This window comes from Cottoperca gobio, chromosome 1 (genome assembly GCF_900634415.1).
Source record: "Cottoperca gobio chromosome 1, fCotGob3.1, whole genome shotgun sequence".
Lineage (NCBI taxonomy): Eukaryota > Metazoa > Chordata > Actinopteri > Perciformes > Bovichtidae > Cottoperca > Cottoperca gobio.
Window position 1 is genome coordinate 22,500,062 of NC_041355.1, and position 23,115 is coordinate 22,523,176.

The 23,115-nt window shown below is 42.8% G+C and overlaps 1 protein-coding gene across 9 annotated transcripts in view; it reads right to left on the reverse strand.

Annotated features, from left to right (window-relative positions):
* The window catches only part of rptor (regulatory associated protein of MTOR, complex 1), a 174,239-nt gene that overhangs the window by 87,378 nt on the left and 63,746 nt on the right, over nucleotides 1–23,115 (reverse strand). For all 9 annotated transcript variants that reach the window (XM_029445530.1, XM_029445444.1, XM_029445202.1 and 6 more), the window contains 2 exons: nucleotides 13,263–13,438; nucleotides 1,589–1,648 (listed from right to left, as the gene is read on the reverse strand). In XM_029445530.1, the coding sequence (XP_029301390.1) occupies nucleotides 1,589–1,648; nucleotides 13,263–13,438 (236 nt within the window). The remainder of the gene's footprint in view (nucleotides 1–1,588; nucleotides 1,649–13,262; nucleotides 13,439–23,115) is intronic.

Here is a 23,115-nt window from a genome sequence, read left to right on the forward strand (position 1 = left end):
TAAGAAGATATGTTACTTCTTCAATAAACGGTTTCTGAGATATTACGAGCAGCGCATGAGGAAACAGTGGACCCTGCTGGGCTGAATAGAGAAACTTGAATAATACAGTTGTTTGAAGGAGAAGTGTTCACAGCAATATAAGAAGGATATTCGAAGGAATTATGACCCATTTAACAAAAACCAGTGTGCAAATGGTAATAAAAGAGTGCGCGTTGAAGTACATGGGATTTATAGTTTTTTTACCGTGGGATCGTGTTGGGTATCGAGAATCGTGGAATTTCACTGGTACTGGTATCCACTACAACATGTCTGGTATCGTGACATCCCTACTAGCAGGAAAGGGAAGAAGTGTGTTCCTTGAGCGTGTGGAGGGCCTTTTCTTTCATCTAAAACATTAGTGCAGAAAGTGTTTCGTGCCACTGACAGTCGCTCAACACTGAACGTGTTGAAAAGGGAAACTCAGAGCAGCCGACTGAGGAGCATGACATGACTCTAATGTTGTACTACGTGGTTACTGCTGTGAAAATATTACATTATACTGAATGCATCAACATAACAGACAGAAAGTGATGAGTTTGCATTAAACGCAGCAAATAAAAAAATGGGGCAGATAAAAAACGGGACAAACATAAAAAATAGGTCCATTTGAACTAAAGGACCATCTGTAATAAAAGCCTGTTTAAAACAATGGCTGCACTTGAGGTAAATATAGGCTCCTATTTATTCACTCCAAAGTAGAGCACATAAAAGATACGGTTGGACTGGAAAGTAGGAGTGCATCCGAACGACCACAAACACACGCAACAAACAGTGAAGACAGCTCTGTAGGACACACGACGGAGACGAGGAGACTCAGTGTCTCTTCACGAACTCTCAGACAAAAACTAATTAAAGTAGAGTAGAAAGTACAGATGTGTGTACATGCACTCAAAAACTGTGTCTGGTTGTCTGTGGAACACTGAAATCATAGTTTGAGGATGTGAACAGAAGCGATTATTCACCTTTAAGCAAACGTCATTAGGAGACTGCTGAGACACTTCAAATTTAGCACCTCAGGTGCTTTCCAAAAATATATGACAGTCTGCTTTAGAGTTACTTACTACTTCTAAAACCTCCTCAACCAACTTAGTTTATAGGTGTCATTTTACTCTCCCCGCACGTAAGGGGGGAAAAAACGAAAAGACAATCCCCGATGGATCTGACAAACTACTGAAACTATGGATATGACATCCATATTGAGCGCTAATATCACTCAGAGTGTGTGCCTAGGAGCAGGACTCAGCCGCTCGGCACCCGGAGGTTTATTGAAGAAATGTGGAGCTTTAAATCTGCCAAACTGCTGGCGCTTTGGCTGAGAGGGGGAAACAAAGGCAGATAATTATAACTCTAGGATGGAAAACAACATGAAGTGGGCTGACAATAAAGAGGAGAGGAAAAAGGGACAGACAGGGAGATAGACAGAGAGACAGACACTAGGAAAACCGGATAATGATCTCTGTAGACTGCAGCCTCCTGAGTGACTGAGACAGTAACAGGGAGAGAGTGTGTTTTAAAAATGTATTTAGGATGGCGTAGGAGTGCCACTTACTTCTCGATGAGGTCTAACGTCACCCCTGGCACCAACTTGGCACTCTTCTGCATACAAAACCTGGGGAAAAACAGACAAGTAAAAGCTGGTGTTAAGAGCTGGAAAGGAAACAAGAGGTGCTCACAGACTAGACAAAGCAATAAAAGCGTTTGGCCCCTACAGTACACATTTTACGACCTACGAGAGAGACAATCAACGGATAAAACACTCAAATGAAAAATGAGAGCTTCAAAGATTACAACCACTGAGCATTTTGATAAGTGTATTTTGGCTGAGCTGCAGTCAAAGGGGAGGGGGCAGGCCAAGTCATATTTCTGGAACGTCTGGCAGGGGGGTTATTGTTTACTGTGGGTGGTTAGCTCTGACAGGTCGGCCCAGCTGTAAGTCACAGCAGGTTGCCGTGTGCAGCCTCGACAGACGCACAGGAACTCACTGCGAGTCATCACAAACCTGCAGGAGAGCAGGAGTGTGTGTGTCACACATCCACTGCAGAAACACTGAGAGAAGCATTGGTTGTTTGGTTTCTTCATTCTAATGCAAAAGTCACTGAAGTCAACTGAACTTAACATTTGAAGCGTCAACATTCAAAAACCTCCTGGAACCAACACAGGGTCACTTGTACCCCCCATCACAACAGCTTCATTCATTTTGAATAATAAGTAACTTTTTAAAATTCAGTTGATTCATTTCACACTCGCTTTATTTAAATACAGAAGAAGAAGTCCATTTAACACGTGACATATGCCCAACAATAAATCACGAAGCCATTTAAACAATACAATTCAATGTAGAAGAACATGAGCTAAAGGAAAATGTTAATAATAAAGGGCTATTATGCTACTCAGCAAATGAAGAGAAGCAGAGCTGCAGCAGGAAAAGATGCACCCTCCCTCTCTCACACACACCAATGCACAGACACACACACACGGTGCACCGTCCACACACTGCACGGGGTGGATGCTCATACTCCTACACAGATGAAAATGACGGGTCAATCTCCGTCCATAACTATTCCCCATCACATTCTCCTTCACTCATGTCCTGACATTTATGTTTCTTTTGCTACCGTTCATTTCTTGTGTTTATGAGCATTGCTAGGTGACAGGATGAACTGGACAGGTGTCGAATGAAGAGCCTTATACAGCAGTTTCTATGATGGGTAAAACATGACTCTGCAGTTTTCATCCCACAAACCCCATCATTTACTAGATGATAAATAAACCCATTTTAGGAAAAGTCAAAAATATTAGAGACTTTTTTGCAGAAAACAGCCACCTGTTGCCGTTAGAAACAGCATTGATGAGAGCTGTGAGACTGAACCAACAGTCGAGCCGTGGGCCACAAAATCAAAACAATAAATCTAAGGGGAACAGAGTGTGATAATTCTCTATGGCAGGGGTCTTCAACGTTTTTCAGGCCAAGGACCCCCAAACTGGTGTAGTGTGGTGCAGGGACCCCCTATTGTATATATTATATATATACACATAAGTAGTTGGCGCCGACGCGAGTGGCAGCTTCTCCAGTAGCTCCGTGTTTTTCGTGTTGTTTTCCTGAATTTCCCTCAGGATAAATAAAGTATCGATCTATCTATTGTACAGAAGAGGCTTGAAGCAGTCCTTTCCTCCACTCTGTCTCTGACTGTAGTCGCCACCCTTCGTGAAGTACAGCGGAGGGAATGTGAATGCAAAGCAACAAAAAAAAAAGATTCTTCTTCTTTTTTTTTTTTTTGCTTTATCTACAAACAATTTTGCGACCCTCCTGCAATACCTCTATGCTATGCCGTTTCCTCCACCAAAGATTGAAACCACCAACAAAGGATAAAAGTCATGCATGGATTAGGACTTTGGATCCAACAAGTGATCCTCCCCGACTGTGACGTGATCTATAGCTGTCGTATTCAAAGGTTCTTCCTGATGCTGGAGAATAATGAGATCCCACGGCACCAGAGTGACGTACTGTCTCTTTAAAGAAGAGCAGAGGAATAATCTTAATAATAGGGTATAAGGGTGTCAATCTATTGTATTCCTGTGACCACCTCAGGCAGGGTTGCAGATGTGTGCATTCTTACAGCATAAGAGAACATCATTATTGTACAAGCTGAAACCAGACCAGACGTCACGGTGAGGCTGAATGCTATGAATGAGTAGTAAGGTCAGTGGAGAGAGCTTTTATCCAGGAAGGTGCGGTATCTTTTCAGATCTGTGCTCACTCTGCTCTCACCTAAAACTCGCTGGTCTTTGTCAGATATCTGCTGAACGCACTTCAGCCGGATGATGCTTTCAACCTAGTATGTGCTAATTAGAGGTGCATTTACAGCATGTAAAGGAAAAACCTATGACTTCAGGGGAAGTGTAAATGCTAACAACTCAAAGTAGGACACTGTCAAACATTACTGATAATTCATCTCAGACATGAGTCAAGCTTGAATGAAGCAGTTTCACATCAAAGATCTGTGATTACAAATGTCTCTAGGTTTAAAAATATAGAGATAATGTTACACATAATACCTAAAGATAAATGTGAAAGCATGGTTAAAAAGCAAGTATATCTCTAACCTTAGTCAGAAATATTATATATTTAAAGCCACTAATTTAACACATGAAGCAGATGATTTTAAAGATCTATAAATATTGAGTGAGCAGTAAAATCTGTCTCAGTAATCAGTTTTGCCATATAGGAACGTGTAAATATTTTACTAACTGTCCATCTTGCACACTTTCGCAGATATGTAGGGCCCTATTTTAATTGTGAAAGCTCAACTAGATGTGCAGAGTGGTCGGTCTCGGGCACACCTGCTGATTTGGTTGATGTAAGTGCAAAGGGGCTGAAGTGGAATATGGATCAGAGGGTGTGGGGACTAATGAACATGCTCTCAGCCGGTCACACCCCTGGTGTCATCGCTATGAAGCAGCTGAGCCAATCACAGAGAAGCATGACACAAATAGGTTGAGCAATGGAAAGATGCTTCTTTAGGAAATCACATTCAACATCAAAAAGGTTGAGGAAGTGGTTTGTATGCATCATTTCGATGCTATTTCAGTTTGAATACACGGTAACATCATATGGTAAAATGAGGAGGCTGTGACACAGGATTAATGAACTCCAATAATCCAATGACTGCCACACAAGTTATAAACAGACCAATCTGATGTGTAGAGTGCGTGGTCACTTTGTAGCCTTATTTAATGAAGCTGTGTCATCACACTGAGGTGCATCACTTGTTAAATTGGAGGCTGCAGATTTATCTGCTTGTGTCCTGCTGCCTTCAGGGATCCCTGCAGGGATTTAATGGACTAAAGGAGAAGCTTTTCTTACAGTATAAAGCAGCTGTGGACGGCAGAGACTGTAAGAATCATTCTTATCCCTTTATAGATCAATGCAGACTGTTTGACAGACGTTCCTGCTTTAACCGTAGTAAACTGTACGTTTTGATGCCAATTTAAATGCATCTTCTGCTGGGGGGGTGAAATCAAATGAAATATTAATATACATTATAAGCCTTATTCTTTTATTCAGGAGCATTTTGCTTCAAGTATTTTGTTCGCTCTGGTTGATAAAGTGACGTACCAGATACAAACAATACAGATGACTCTGTAGGATTTTATTGAGGATCGGGATAAAAAACACTCCCAGCTCGCCTTCATGGGAGAGAAGTGAAAAATAGAGCCTGATTTAAGAAATACAGGAATTATCATGCAGACACAGAACAGACTTACAAAATGTTACAATTTAGTATATTTCTCCTTTATTTATGCAGGGGAACCTTATGATTTATAATTGCCTTATTTAAGATTGTTTGATTTTCACTAAAAAAAAGGATGTTCCATTTGTGGTGCCAAATATGTTTAGTTTCTTTAAAAAATGGAAGATGAAGTAATCCAGTAAGTTTCAGAGCAATTTTAAGATTTGTAAGCATATTTTGACAACTATTGGGACAATATCATGAATTGCAATTAGTTTGGTAGTTGGTTGTAGGCATGCAACCAACACCAACAGCTATGGTTGGTGAACTTAACGTTCCCGGAAGGAGAGAACACGGACAGGTGAGTTACAGAAGTAGAGGACGGCAGGAGTTCAGAGATGAAGGGGAAATCCAATAGCAAGCTTTAATTGGATTAGTGAAGAAGAGAGAGCGAGTGCGTGGGTGCAGAGAGGAGAGGGTAAGGGTGGGCATGTACATATTAAACTATGAGATGGGAAATGAAGTGGATCTTGTGAGGAACCCACTGTAGTGCTCCCAGGGTGGGTGGAGGAGCAGACTCCTACAGCTCATTACTCCTTCAATCTGCCTTCATGTCCCAAGTCTCTATCAGTCATGTGCTGGAGGGACTGCTGGGTGATCTCAAACTTAATCTGTTCCGTCACTCTCCTACAATATACATAACACGTATCACACCGAGTATGTTCTGTGAAATCTTCTAAATTATAAATCTGATTTGTTGAAACTTCGCTGGTTAGTTTTGATTCTTACTATGCCTTCATTTCCCACATCTGTGTCTCTGAAAAGTTTATATCTTACTCATTTGCAGAAGACGGAAGCTGTGCTCAACTTGTTCGGTATTGAGGATTCTCTCCTTTTTCCTTTCTCCCTCTCTCCTTCTTTTGCCCAGGACAGCGTGTCACATGGCTCCTGTTGACGCTTCATCCAGATGTCTCTGAACTCATTATTCTCCAGGAGACTCAGCCAGCAGTTCAGCACATCTTTGCTGTTAACTCTTCTAATATCATGTCTACAATAGGACCCGACCGGATAAGCGGTAGACGATGGATGGATGGACAATACACTGCATCCTCTCTTTGCATCTATTGTCTCTTCTCCCCCTTTGAGAAAGTCACCACGAGTCCGAGTCCAGACTCGGCACCACGAGAGTCCAGACTCGGCACCACGAGAGTCCAGACTCGGCACCACGAGAGTCCAGACTCGGCACCACGAGAATTCTGTTGAGAATTGGGTCAATTTCCAGTTTCACCGATCTGTCCAGTGAACAAATATAAACCGGTATCATTTTATGCAAACGGGCTGAACCTGACGATGTCGGCATTCTGATTCCACTTTGTATGGGCATGCTGTATATGTACAGTATAACGACTATGAGAACAAAATAATATTTGCATTTAAACTGCTTCTTACACAATCCCTCATTGTTACATAAGTTCACAACATTTCAAATGATAACACATTATGATAAATGTGCTTGAACATGAATACGATAAATGTAAATAAATTAAATGGGCTGAGGTAAACTCGCTGCTCTCTTCCCGTCCACAGAGATAAGGCATATGCAGAGTTATGTAAGAGTTCCCTCTGTTGGTCACTCTACATCAAGAGACGGGGGGAGGGATTTCTTTGCCAACATTTAAAGTCATTTACTATTTAGTTATTAAACCCAAGGCTCCAGGACAAGGACATTGTGGTGTGTGTGTGTGTGTGTGTGTGTGTATGTGTATGTGTATGTGTGTGTTTTAAGGCAACAAATGGCATTTTTTGTCAGTGTTAAACTTTCCTTGTTCTCCCTATAGGAACTAAAACGTGAGGACAGAAATGCAGCCATGTGCGTGCGTACGTGCATTCGGAGCGCCCACTGATTGAAAGGAATACAAGATGTGTTCACCCTCGCTGCTGCATTTCCACTCAAATCCCATCCGAGTTCCTGCCCTTTACACATGGTGTACAGCACATAGTGTACATAAAGATGATGAGATGCTATTGTACCTGAGGTCACCGTGCCTGTAAAAGCTAAGCAGCAATGATGAAAGGCTTTGCTCACCGTTGTCTGCTTTAACAGCAGGTATACAGTACACTGTGAGAGTGCATGGGAACCACAGCACCCCAGGGACAGAGTTAAGCATGTGGAGCTGGTGCAATAACGAGGAGACAGAAGCTGTAAGAGAGGTGCTGCACCCTCACCTCGGCCTGGCAGTGATGGAACAGGTTCCTCCTAGAAAATCTTTCTCGTCTTCATGAGTGGTCAAAATTGGCTCTTTAAAAAGAGACAAATTCACAGTGAATAAGAACAGGCCGTGTCTTGTACTCCAGCAGGAAGCGGCTGCAAAATGCTTTCTCTCTCTCCGATCTGTTGCATGCCCCGTATTCCTTCTAATTAAAACACAATAGTTGTTCTCTTTGTTACTGCAAGAAGACCTAATGTGCCGTGCTGAACGTGTAAATAAGCGGTGCAACTATAACGATATGGATGATTTATTGACTGAATGATCAAACGTTGCAACAATCATTTAAATGTCTCAAAAGCCCAGTAATAAAATTGTCAAATCATATGTTGCTTTTTGTGAGTGGATATAAATGTAACGGATCAATCGCACGTCCCTGAATTGAAACATATGCAAATCTTAGCAGACTTTGTGATAGCAGCAAAAATTGTATCGTTGTCCAGAGAATGTATATCTTGTATTGTGATGAAACTTGGGATTTACACCCCTAGTAAGTTCTTGCTTTAAAAAAAAAAAAGAAAAATGTTTTTTAAATTATTGTACCTGCCTGCGGTAACATTACAATAGTAAATCTGCCTTAGTTATCTGTGCTATTCCATGTGTGGAGAGGTGGAGGTATTTTACTGGCTGATTAAAAACCTTATCCTGCTGGTGGTGCCATCTAAAAAGTTAGACGATAACTAAAGTCAAGTAATTAGGATTCATCCTCTGCAGATCTTGACCACTGCACCAAATTTCATGGCAATGGACAAAAGTGCTGACAGAGCAACTGTACCATCAGACTGACTGACATCACTGACTCTAGAGGCCTGCCTCTTGCATGGCTAAAATACACACCCTGCACTTTTCTTCCTTCCCCTGCAAACCCCTGGTGTCTCTGTTTTCAAACGCTCACCTCCCCCATCCATCGCAGCGGTGGGGAAATCCCTTGAAGATGGCGCTCCATCAGTAATGATTTTCTGCTCAGCTGAGCAATGAAAGGTACACATGCACTCACTCTGCTTTGCTCTCCCCAACTCTCTCTCTCTCTCTGTAAACCCCATCATCCATCCCTCAATGCATCTCATTAAAGTTTTAAAGCCAAGGTAAGCCGGCACATCAGTGAATCCCTCCATCCGCCCACTCTTACCCTGCCAAACTCCACCCCATCCCTTCCTCATTTTCTCACCGTGTCTCACTCTGGGGCGGTGTAACATTAAGGAGAAGACAGCTCGGCATGTCTTTATTTAGAAATAAATAAGCGTACAGTGGAAACGGCAATTAACTATGGGAAGACGAGGAAGAGGGAAGTGGTGAGATGCAGCTGCAGCATCTTTGTAGACTCGTGAAGAGCTCAGGGTCTCAGGGAAAGCTGGAGGCCAGGTTGATGTAGATGCAGTCCACAGCTGGTAGGTTTAATCTGGTCGGGAGGTTTCTCGAGCGATGGGACTATTCTCAGTCAAATTGTTTTTCTGTACCTAACCTGGCAGGAAGTGGATGTATAATATATCTGGAAGTATTAATGTCCCTCCCAGAAGCACACAGGGCTGCCTCCTGCAGGGAAACTGATTGGATTTGTAACACTCATCTTTAAAGAATGAATTTTGAACATTAATGTGAATGAATCATCATTTATTCTATGTTTATATTGTATATATGTTCCTTCCAGGTGTAAGTAAAGGCTGAATAAAATAATTAATAAACGCATCATAAGTTTGAATATTTTCTTTTGAAGCGTTGGCGTTCATGTAACATTTACGCTGTATGAGCTTATCAAACTTAACTATGTGAGGATTTTTCATATATAATGCATATACCATACAGTAATACATAACTAAATTCCCACTGATTCATTACCGCCCAACAAGTTCAATTCATTAATACTGAAGCTTGACGTTCACACCGCAAGCCACAACATCCATTTCTGGCGGCAGAGGGTGTTAAGGGAAAGTCACAGTCAATATTGTCCAGCAGGCTTTAAGAAACTTGTTCTCTGAAAAGGAATGTTGGTAAGGGATATCAATATTAATGGCATAATACTGAGACCTCATTATTCTGAAGGTCAGGGCTGGGTGTGGATTTAGAGCAGAGAAAGATAAACGCAAGTCTTCAACATTTCTGTCAGAAAAGGAACATTCGGCTAGCTCGAGGACACCTCCTGAAGGCAACCTGTCATCCTCACTCAGACACTTTCTTTTTTTAAAGTTATCCGTCTCTTTCAAATTTGTATTTGAAAACTTCTTAAATCATCCCTGTGACTTTTAGTGTGGGCAAAGTGAATTCAGTTATTAAAATGCAAAAAAAACTGTGCGCGTAAGTAATGATTTATGGCACCACAGGGACTTTGTACACTGCAGGTAGAGAGCATCTGAGCAGGTAGTGTAGTGCATGGAAGATAAGGTGCTCATCAATCTATTTATCAAGCTATGCAAAGGACAGACAGACAGACAGACAGACAGACAGACAGACAGACAGACATTCCTTGCTTTATAGTTTGATGTTAACATGTTGCATCAATTGTGTTGAAGCAAAAAATGCAAAAAATAAAGTAAATAATGGTAAGAGAAATAAATAGGTGATACTTTAGTTTTGCTGCGGCCTAATTCCAGTGTAAAACTAAAATAATCATAATGCAAAAAAATAAATAAAAATGTTTTCTTTCCTTTAAAAATCCGACACACAATCGCTACTAAACAGGCCTTTGTCACAGCACACATTTGGACTTGCGCTACCTTGTGATTGACAAGTTGCTAGCACAGCAGTCTGTCAATCAGGATAGAGGCGTAGGAATGTCTGTCCTCCCCAGCTCCACCCTCTCTTTCAAATACGGTCACTTCTGGCTCAAAAAAACGTATTATATTAACTCTGATCCTACCTGAGTTTTGGTACGCACACTAAGCAAAATATGTTTAACAATATTAATAATATTTAAGTTGTACCCATGTTTTTCCCCCCAAAAAAACAACTAAAAACTTTTTATATTGAACAAAATATGCCCCATTCTTAATGATTCAGTGTTTAATCTTAACACAAGCAGCCATACGTTACCTGTGCAATACAGTCAAAAACTATCAAAGTTAGCTGACTTCATGATTTAAATTAGGAAATATATGAGAAAGATCTGACCAAGCATTCAAAGCCAACTTTCGACACTTTGCCCTACATACAGGATGTGAAGTTACATCACGTGTATGTAGAACATGAATGATGTATCTGTGTGTGTGTGTGTGTGTGTGTGTGTGTGTGTGTGTGTGTGTGTGTGTGTGTGTGTGTGTGTGTGTGTGTGTGTGTGTGTGTTTACAGGGGATCGGAGGTGATGCAATCACCTTTGCCTGGGTGTGCAAGCCCCACACGCTCAGTGTGCACCACACAGCTGACTGTCTGACGCAACCCATATGCTCCCGTGGTTAGGCTGGAAGCTCCATCTGTACAGTCCTCTGCACGATGCATCAGGTGCGTTTACATCATGCCACTGTATCAGCCAAGTCCAAACACATTTCGGCTGAATATCTTTCACCTATTTTACTGAAGCGTCCTCTGGGGGGATCATCAGCCTTGCATCGGTGTGGATGATGTTGGTTTTACATTTTTCATCATGGCTGAATATTTCTCATCATAGCTGAATACTGAGCAGGGTCAGAGCTCAGAGGAAGGTTTGGACTCATCATTGTGTCCTCAGCAGGGATCCAACCCGCCACTAACAGACGCAACTAAATTAATGAAACACGGCGTCCAGCACGGTTAACACTAGAATTTAACACTGTCCTAAATTTGACTTATTCAGTCATTGTGTCTGATATGTTTCCCTCCTGCACTGACTTTTCTTAATGCCTTTTATATTATCATTATGACAGAACAACATTTAGAAAACCAAATAGATTAGTTCTTGGTGTTTTGTTTTAATGATAAAAGCTTCCTTTAATCGCTAGAAGTATCGCCGATTAACGTTGGTACTCTCCACTAGCAGCCAAATTTCTGCATTTGCATAATGGCCGGATAAGCGCATTGAGACAATGAATGTGACACAGAAACTAATTTGCAAGCCAATATTCACTTGCATGCACTTATAATCACACTAGGTTTGTAGGCTAACAGTATTCATCCAATAATGTGTGGGTGGTGATGGCCTAGTGGTCTAGCTTCCAAATACAACACCAGATGGTTGTGAGTTCAACACCAGAGCTGCCACCATTGTGCCCCTGAGCAAGGCACTTAACCCTGAGCTGCTCCCTGTCCCTGTAGTTAGTTCACTGCAAGTCTCTCTGGATAAGAGCGTCTGATAAATTACCTGTAATGTGTGTAAGCAAAGATATCGAACTTATCTCATGATATACACATATATATTATACAATCAGGAATCTTATTTATGTAAAGTAACTTATTTGAACACTAATGTTTCTAGATTGTAATTAGTTTTATATGTTGGTATGGAAGGCAACTTGTGTGTTGACTGTTGATCTGAACGATACACGGGGCAAGAAAGAGACAGAAATAAATCCTGAGGGGGCTTATTGTCGGTCTTTCATTAGAGAAAATCTAATCGTGTAGTTCTTTGTGATTATATTACATTCATGTTACTTGGCATTAAAAAATATATATGCTGAAATTGATTCAAATTAGTTTTATTTTTCAAGAGAAATTTGTTTCAAACCTTTTATGGTATACGCGGCTGGTTACACGCTGCTGGTTACACGCTGCTGGTTACACGCTGCTGGTTACACGCTGCTGGTTACACGCTGTGGTTATACGCTGCTGGTTACACGCTTATATCAGCTTAAAGCTCAAAAAAGCATGAGATGCTCAGCTAATCAAGATTGAAATTAAAATATTTTATTTGCTAAATGGAGCCAACTAATTTACCAAAATAGCACTAATCTCACCGTATGCTATAATAATTTTGCTTCGCCATGGACGATTACTGTATTGGTTGGCACCGTGGAAGTATTTGTTCTAAAAATAGACTGCATATGAAAATAGTCAATTTTACACTGCTAAGAGTATACCAGGGTTTATGTAGCTTCAAGCTATCGGATCAGTCGTCTGGCTGTGTGTGGTTTGTGGGGGCTGCGTAACGCCGGATGTCCTTGTTGCACTGAAGAGATGGAAACTTTGGCACAATGCATTAAAGAGATGGAGACTGATGAGGTGTTGATGACCCATCAGCCCGCACAAAAGGGATAAACATGCTCTTGGGCGTGGGAAAGAAATGGTACCTGTAAAGAGCCCAGCGGTACTGGTGTTAAAGGGAAATGTTTTTTTTGTTTGTTTTTTATATTATAGAGAAATAAAGCATTATCTAGCAGAAAATCAATCTACAATCTTGAAATAAAACATATTCTAACCTTTTAAAACATAACCTCATACTAATTATAATAGCCTTGACTGATTTTTAGTCAAGAGACATTCAAACAGGATAGGTAGGCCACCGCAAGACTGAAGTGATCATGAGCAGAAAAGTTATTCAAATTCTTTCAGAGTAAGAACTTTCTTTAACATCGTCTTATCCACTGAGAAAGACCCTAACCATACTGCTCCTGTGTATGAATTCAAAGAGTCACCTCACGCTGTTTACAGATTGTTAGGGCTCATTATTGGAAAACGGGTGACAAAAATCCCAGCTCCCCCGTACTTCAGCATAAATTTAAGGCCATATTGTAAATGTACCATCTGGAATGTTGGAACTTTTAATGCTTAAGTGAGAAACTGTGCAGCAGAGAGAAGGGAGAGAAAGTGTGAGAAACATTACCATCGGAGGGCGATCTTGATGGGCGTGGTGAGGCAGGAGGTAAAGAGGTCGGCTGGGAGGTCGGGGTTCATAGGCAGCAGCTCGCTGGCCTCGCAGGCAGCAAGCTGGATGCAGTTCTTCATAGAGGGCGGCAGAGGCATCTGGGCGAGCGGGTGGCTGGGGTTGATGGCTGCCACCTGAACAGACAAAACATGACAGTGTTGGTTCAACAAACGCCGAGGAATATGTCAACTAAAGGGTAAAATATCAGTTGATATTTAAAAACTGCAGCAACTACAGAAAGTGATCTCAGTAGGACAAAATATCAAAAGGGATAGTTTGGATGTTTTGAAGTGGGGTTGTATGAGGTACTTATCCACAGTCAGTGTGTTACCTGCAGTAGATGAAGGTCAGAACGCCCCCAGTTTGGAGAAGCAGATAGGAGAACATGCACAGAAGCTAAGCAGTGTACTGCTGTGGACGGGGGCAGCAGCTAAATGTTTGGGACCCAACCAAAACCCAATATCAGTTTAATTATACGCTATATTTAAATTATTTTCACCGCTTTAACTTGCCTTCAGTAAGCCCTTTTCAACGAGGAACTGAATTTGTTATATCCATCTATACTCTGACTAAAGCCGCCGGACTCTATTGAAAAAAACGGTAATTTCACCTGGAAGAACACGGGAGTTGCTCCGATCAGGTAGTTTGTTATTGTGTGCGTTTCAAATGGTTCTCAGATCCACCAAAGTCACACAAACTAACTAACTGATCAGAGGAGTGGTAGACCAGCAACTCCGGTGTTCTTCGAGGGGAAAATACATTTAGCTGCTTCCCTCGTCCACAGCAGTACATTGCTCAGCTTTCTGTTGGTTCTCCTGTCTGTTTCTCCAAACTGGGGGCGTTCTGACCTTCATCTACTGCAGGTAACACACTGACTGTGGATAAAGACCTCATACAACCCCACTTCAAAACATCCAGACTATCCCTTTAAATGATTGAACTCCATTAAAACCCGATCTATTGTCTGGGGAAATGAATGACAGAGGGGCAGAAAGAGAAGAGGCGCTGGGTGACAGACCATCTGACTTTAGAAGTGAAAGTGTTTGTGGTCGCTGTTTATGTGCGTCAGACACAGCAGACTCATCCCTTTGTGACGGCCCCATTTGTCGACACACATTTATGGAATGATTCGAGCAAAGCTGCTGCCATCCAGAAAAAGTGGAAGTGGTTCCCTTCGACTGCTTTTTCTTGTTTTGTGGTGGAATGACTCAGTCTGAATCTTTTTTCTGTCATGAAGTTTACTTTATTTAAAAAGCAGTGAACATCAGCAGAATGTCCCAATTTTCATCACAAAATCCATACTTTTTATACAGTATAATTATTCTCCCCCTTCTTTGTGAGTCTTAATTTATTTGTATCCAATGGGATGTACTCCATGTGAGTTTGTGTGAATGTCCAGCCATGGCAACAGGTGAAGGCATTAGCACCCTGCTTCCACCTACACACGCCTGCTCTAACTCTTCTTCGTCATCATTGTTGCAAGCTGTTTCCACACATTTGGCATCAAATCATCTCTCCCAGAAAACTTTTCTACAAAAAGCAAATCTGCTATTAATTTGATCACTTTGCTACTTGTTGGGAACAGTCTTCACTGAGACCAGAAATGAGTAAACTCAGTGCCATTTAAAAGTATATATTAATGGGCTGAACCTTGTTCATGAGCTTCTGTATTGTGTGTACCACACTGAAAATTGAAACCTTCCAAAAAAGATATATCTCACTAAAAAGTTGTGTTATGGACAGCATGGGATGAGCAATAAAAGTTGTTGTTTTTTTATTTTATTTTCTCTCTGGTGAATAAAAACAGGAGGAACATTGTATTTCAGAAGATACAAATCAGAGCTTTTTGCAGGTTTGCCACCTTGTACTCCCAGACAAAACATTACAATTGCCGCACAGCTTGAAACATTGTGAGAACGTAATGATAATGTAATAGTTTATTGATCCCAGTGAGGAAATATTCCTTTAGCAGGAGGTCTTTAGTGGTAAACAAGCCTCGTGTCTATTCTAAAAACAGATTAAGTGAGTTATTTCCACATGCTGGGACGGCTCAGTCAATACTTGCAGATGTGAAAAATGGAGGAGGGTTGATGTGAAACTTTAATTATATTGGAGATTATTGTGTTGTACTGTAGATTTGTTTTCGAGGAGTTCAATGTGGTTTCTGTCTTTTGCCGAGTAGACTTTAATGATCTGTGGGTCTTAATGGAGACTGCTTTCATTTTGCTGCTGCGCATAATTTAAGTAACAAATTAGGGAGGGAGATTAGTCTATTATTATTGCCTCTTTCTGCAAAACACAAGTCTCTATTATTCCAAGAAACACTGCTTCATGTTACTCGCCTGTTTTTAAATTGCCCTGAAGTAGGGATGCTAATAATAAACTTTAACTGTTAACTGGCAAAAAAACATTTTTAGGCAATTTTGCATTCATTAGAGAGATAGTACAGATGTACTGGAAATGGAAGAGAGCGGGGAGACGACATGCAACAAAGGGATGCCCGACTCAGCCGTAGTGCATGTAAGATATCTGGGTGCCCAACAATAAGAATATTATTTTTGAGCAAAATTTAGAGAAGCAGCTCATCACTAAAAGGAGAATAAGGAGAATAAAATGTACACACACTGCGACGTTCACAGCTATAGCATTACTGACTTCATACTCATTGTCACACACACACACACACACACACACACACACACACACACACACACACACACACACACACACACACACACACACACACACACACACACACACACACACACACACACACACACACGGCTTGCAGTGCACTAGGTGACGGAGTAACGTTATGCCAGGCAGACACACAGCGCTCCACCTCTCAGTAAAACTCACTAATGCGGTGGAGTCTTACTGGGAACATGTGTCCCCGACAATGCATGCAGCATCGAGGCTGCTGACTCCCAGACGGGGGAGCTGGGGACTCAGTGGAGTGTTTTGCGTACACACTGCAGCTGGAGATAAATTATGGATTTAAACTGTTTGTGTCTCGGGTTATCATAGCATCTGGACGGCTTCTTAGGCACTTCAACCACAGCACAGCAGCACTCCTGCACGTTTACAAGGTTAGGCAATTGGTAAAAATATTTTTTTAAAGAGTTAAATTAGCATCCCTACTCACAGCTAACAGCAGCAACATGCGACTTTCCCAGTGATGACATTAAAGACATACACTAATACTTGCTTTACTGTACTTACTGAGACTAAATATGTAAGTGTAAGAGTATTTGGATTTTATTGATTTGAGTCCACTCTCTTCTTGTCCTTGTATTTGAGTTGAACATTTGCAACAGGTTCCAGGTTTTCATACCCAGTGCTAGCAATGATGCTCCCGATGTGCCAATTTCACTTTGCTGTGAAACATGTGTGTGGGATGCATAAATAGGCTGTGATCATATACTGCACAGCTAACCTAGATAAGCACGTCAGTTAACTGCAAGCTGTTACTGTGAGACCTGTTGAAGAGCTGTAGAGACCCTGAACAGCTGTTAACTGCGGCGGGAAATGTTGCTTCAAGTGCTAAAACTCGTTCTGTGTTTGCAAACACTTTTGGGGCAACATGCACGCAGGCTGAGCAGAAGGACAGAGCGTGAGAAATCTTCAGACTGTCTGGAGTGCTACAGTAAAACCCTCACACTGTCGAAAGTACACAAGCAATTCTATAAGCATGTGCAGACATACGGTGGAAGGACATACACAGGCAATAACATAAGTACCTTCAGATACAGCAGACCAGGAACACACAACTGGCTTAGTGCAGGGGCCAGTAACATATATAATTAAGATACTGTTTGTCTTGTCATGTTTTTCTTGTGTAGCATTAATGATTACAACTGCATTTTGAGACTTGGCACAAGGATAGACAGTATGCCTGTATGACAGATGAATTAGATATTTTACTGCATTTAATAGCTGCAAGTACATTTTAGTTGTAGTTGAATGAGTTTAGACAACATTCTAACATAGCTGAAACCTTTTCCATCATAAAATCATTCAAATGTTGGAACAATTCATAACGAAATAAACCATAAACATAAAGTGCTTCTAGCAGGGACAGAATGAACAGCATACTTACGCTCTTTTAGCGAGAAATAGACATTTATGAGATCAGAATTATCTTAATTTCTGCTCAATTTCTGCTCCTCTTTAGCCAACAGTTGTCGTCCCCTGCATAGCTCAGTGTCTGATCTACTCTACCTACTGCACTGTGCACAACCTGAAGGGCCTAATTATACCATCATACAAAGCTCTGTACAGGCCTGACGTTATGCACACTGCCACATATCTGGTGAGCTGCCTGGGACTAAAGGACATTCTGGGTTCAGCTCAAACCTCTGTTCAGGGCTACGGTAGATCCTACGTTGACACAAAAGAACAATGCACTTTTAATGCAATCTGGCCCCTTTCTTTATATTACAAGCACAACAAATGTTTACATTGTGAGTAAATTGTGACCCTACTCGATGTAGTTATATGTAAATTATTGATTAATCTGTCCACTATTTTCTAGATTAATCGTTTGGTCTAAAATGTGAGAAAACAGGGAACAATGTCTATCCCAGTTTCTCACAACACAAAGATATTCCCTTTATGAATTCTCCATATTTGAAAGGCTGAAAACAGCATTTTCTGACATTTTTGCATGAAAACTGACGAACTAATCAAATATCTAAATAGTTACTGATTATTTTTCTACTAGGTCGATTAATCGCTGCAGATGGCTGGAAGTTGAGAAATCCCTGCAGTGGACCCACCAAACAACTGGAACACAACCACATAGACAGTGCGTGTTGGGCCTCCCAGCTTACTGTGTGCTGCAGCCGAGCATCTGATGCAAGGTGGGGTAAACCTTCACCACCCGAGGCGAGCACTTAGGGGATGTCTTCGTCTTTGTGCACCCAGAGGGGTGAGTCGAGCCAATCAGAGCATCAGACAGGAAAACAAATACAACAAATGATCCAACAAGCGGACTGGGAAACAAAACGGGAACATTTGCAATTCCTACTAAAGACCTTGCAAAAACATTACTTGGAAAGAAAGCATCAGTATTTAAATCATAAACTGCCATGACCTGATTCAGATGTTCAATCTGGTTTCCAGTTAAGCAAATCAAGCTTCAAAAATTGCCTTGTGATGAGGCACTGTAGATTTATGTAATGCCTCTCTGCTCATGTATATACTGCACAGCCTCCCTGCTAGTCCAATAACTCATTAGCTGACTCTATAATAAGTGGTGGGAAAAAGGCAGCATCAGCTGAAGCTCAGATCTCAGTGTGAGACATTATGTATTTACAGAAGTGCTCTATAAGAAGCTCTGCACACACATGAATAAATCATGATATTAAAAATACACAAGAATAGTCTTAATTAATGGGGGGGGGGGGGGGAGTGATAAAGTGTGTAACTGTGCATGTGCCTGTTCTTCTTCTATCAAGATGCATATTTCATTTCTCTTTGAAATGCTTGCAGGCGTGAGTGGGTGCCGTGCGGCTGGATCTGTGCCAATCTTCCTGGTACAGAATTCCTCTTCTCTCTCTAATGAGACTCGCTCGCAGAGGCAGACATCACAAACAAAGCGAGTTTCTGAAGCCTCGCATTGTGTCAACTTAAGAACATTGTCGCCTGAAAGAAATTTGGAGGCAACTGTGCGACCGCGTGCCGCAGTAATCCGAACCATAAACACGACAATATTGGCAGCCGAAGATGATTAATTCCAAGCATCCCCTGTAATTATCACATTAGCATACTGTAATCTTGCAAATTACCATGAAAATCACCAGGACAGCTTTCTTTTCTCTCTCTTCCACTGGGGATATCAGGGTACAATTTAAATGCTGAGAATTCCTCTTCTTTTTTTCTTTTTAAGTGTGACACTAATTGATGTAATCCTACAGGGAGGGGGATTTCACAACACTTGATCACAGCAGGAGAGCGAAGCCATGCCTGCGCACGCACTCCCTACCAAAATGCAACTCTAGTCGAGCAATACATTTTACAGTCGTTTGCATTAATTATTCATTAAAATGATAGAAGGAGCCGGTGGAGGCTTAATGTGAGCATCCTGGAAACGCCGGCAACACAAACATCTAACCCACAACATGCACAGAAACAAACCACACACACATACATACACACACACAGTTCAGTGTGTCCTAGCTGTGAGTGCTGCAGGACACACACACACACACACACACACACACACACACACACACACACACACACACACACACACACACACACACACACACACACACACACACACACACACACACACACACACACACACACACACACACACACACACACACACACACACACACACACACACCTCCTTCCGCCCCGCAGCTAATGCAGTGAGCTTGTTTGCTGAGTGCACACAGGAAGTGATGAGATATTTAAAAGCAGGTGGCCCTATAATAGAGCACTCAGAGCAGACACACACCCACACACACACTGACTGAATGGACTGCAGGAGGAGGTTGATATGGTGCGGTAGAGGAGTGAACACCTCCTCCTTTCATATCATCCCATCAGCTGTCTCCTTAATGCTTTCTTCATCTGTATCACTGAATCTACAAGAAATAGTCCCTGTAGAGATCAGGCCTGTCGTGCTATGTGGATTGTATGTGTGTGTGTGTGTGTGTGTGTGTGTCTCGACAGAGTGACGCATGGGCGAGGTGGGGGACTCCCCACTTGGATCATCTCCTGCATGATTAAAGAGACTCTGAAAGTCGTCGCGCCTCTCTTTATCTTCCATTACCTCCCCCTTTATACACTTCCTGTGTGAGGGGGGTGAGAACGCCAAGCACTCAAGTGGAAAAGGGGAAGTGCTTATGGACGCTGTATGCATTTAACTGAGAGACTTCCTCCGTGTATTTCCCTCCCGAAACACTGTGGATAAACCCTCAAGATCCCACCTTTATGGAAATGCTTGTTTGTGCAACGATGCAGCTAATACCTTTATGATTACAGAGTATGTCCTGATACGAAAAACTAAAATAGTTTCCAACGAGACTGTTGTACGCCTCTGCCAGCCGGTCAAGTTGCAGTTTTCATCCATGTCTGTCCAAAATGATCACTTCATCATTTTATCCCATTTGTGTGAAATTGACATAATTAGTGCATTCTTTAGTTATGGCCAAAAAGGTGTTTTTCTACACCTCCACTTGTAACACTGTGCAGCACGTCAACGGTAACCAACGCAGCTCAAGACTGACGCTACGGAACCAAGGATTTCTCATTTGCCAACTTTGGCTTCTTAGTCCTCGAGTCTCTTCCTTGCAAGGACGCAAGGAAGCTAGGAGACACATAAGAAAGATGAAAAGCAGCCCAAGTTTGTGCAAAATTTGAAGAAATTCCCTCACAATGGGACAGACAACCCTGAAACATAATGAAAATAATAATGAGTGATCAGTGTCCCTTCTTGCCTCGGCCACACAGCATCTCTCAGTTTACCATCACCACTTCACAAGCTTTACTCCCAGGCCTTATGGCTAAGGGAAAACCCCAAGTGGCCCATTACTCAGTAACGCTTGTACTAACCAGCTAGAAGAGTGAGCAGTCTGAGTTCCCACAACATCCTCTATGGCTACATTTGAAAGCATATATGAACTTTTGATAATGTAGCTTTAAAAAATAGTCTATGTGGCAAGATTTCGAAGTATAGCTCCAGGAAAAGTTGTATATACTGCACACTGCATACTAAATTAATGGTTAGGTATGCCATTATCAGCAAACTGCTCACACTGTCCTCTCTGGGAACCATCACCTTATCGTGGTGGAGAGGTTTGCGTGTCCCTATGAACCTGAGAGCTGTGTTGTCTGGAGCCTAGTGCTCCTGGTAGGGTCTCCCAAGGCAAATTGGTCTCAGGTGAGGGGCCAGACTAAGAACGGTTCAAAAACGACTTCATGAAAGAAAGGGAAAGGAGAGACCCTGCCAGGAGGAAGCCCGGGGCAGTTCTGAGTATTCGGCCTTCTTGGAGACCCTGAATGGAGCCTTGCAGGGGGCTCCAGTAGGGGACTTCGTAGTCTTGCTGGGAGACTTCAACGCACACGTGGGAAACGATGGAGACACCTGGAGAGGCGTGATTGGGAGGAAGGGCCTCCCTGATCTAAACCCGAAGGGTCGTTTGTTGTTGAACTTCTGTGCTAGTCATGGAATGGCCATAACAAACACCATGTTTTAACATAAGGATGCTCATAAGTGCATGTGGTACCAGAGCACCCTAGGCCAAAGGTCTATGATCGATTTTGTAATCATATCATCTGATCTGAGGCCGCATGTTTTGGACGCTAGGGTGAAGAGAGGGGCGGAGCTGTCGACTGATCACCATCTGGTGGTGAGTTGGATCAAGGGGTGGGGGAAGACTCTGGACAGACCTGGTAAACCCAAACGGGTAGTGCGGGTGAACTGGGAACGTCTGGAGGAAGCCCCTGTCCTGGGGATCTTTAACTCACACCTCCGGCGGAGCTTTTCAGCTATCCCTGTGGAGGTTGGGGGCATTGAACCTGAGTGGGCGATGTTCAAAACCTCTATTGCTGAAGTTGCGGTGATGAGCTGTGGTCTCAAGGTCTTAGGTGCCTCAAGGGGCGGTAACCCTCGAACACTGTGGTGGACCCCGGTGGTCAGGGAAGGCGTCCGACTGAAGAAGGAGTCCTTCCGGGTTTTTTTATCCGGGAGGACTCCGGAAACAGTTGCAGGGTATCGAAGGACTAGAAGGGCGGCAGCTTCTGCCGTGTCAGAGGCAAAGCAGCGGGTGTGGGAGAAGTTCGGAGAAGCTATGGAGAAGGACTTTCGGTCGGCACCAAGGTGCTTCTGGAAAATCATCCGGCACCTCAGGAGGGGGACGCGAGGAACCATCCAAGCTGTGTACAGCAAGGGTGGGACCCTGCTGACTTCAACTGAGAAGGTTATCGGCCGCTGGAAGGAGCACTTTGAGGAACTCCTGAATCCGACTAACACACCCTCTATGGTTGAGGCAGAGCTGGAAGCTGATGGGGGATCATCGTCAATTTCCCTGATGGAAGTCACTGAGGTAGTCAAACAACTCCACAGTGGCAAAGCCGCAGGGGTTGATGAGATCCGTTCAGAAATGCTAAAGGCTTTGGGTGTTGAGGGGCTGTCTTGGTTGACACGCCTCGTCAACATTGCGTGGAAGTCTGGGACAGTGCCTAGGGGTTGGCAGACTGGGGTGGTGGTTCCCCTATTTAAAAAGGGGGACCAGAGAGTGTGTGCCAACTACAGGGGTATCACACTTCTCAGCCTGCCTGGTAAAGTCTACTCCAAGGTACTGGAAAGGAGGGTTCGGCCGGTAGTCGAACCTCTGATTGAAGAGGAACAATGCGGATTCCGTCCTGGTCGTGGAACAACAGACCAACTCTTTACTCTTGCAAGGATCCTGGAGGGGGCCTGGGAGTACGCCCATCCGGTCTACATGCGTTTTGTGGATCTGGAGAAGGCGTATGACCGGGTCCCCCGGGTGATACTGTGGGAGGTGCTGCGGGAGTATGGGGTGAGGGGGTCACTTTTGAGGGCCATCCAATCCCTGTATGCCCAAAGCGAGAGTTGTGTCCGGATACTCGGCAGTAAGTCGGACTCGTTTCCCGTGAATGTTGGCCTCCGACAGGGCTGCGCTTTATCACCAATCCTGTTCGTGATTTTCATGGATAGGATATCGAGGCGTAGTCGTGGAGGAGAGGGGTTGCAGTTCGGTGACCTGAGGATCTCATCGCTGCTCTTTGCAGATGATGTGGTCCTTATGGCATCATCGGTCTGTGACCTTCAACA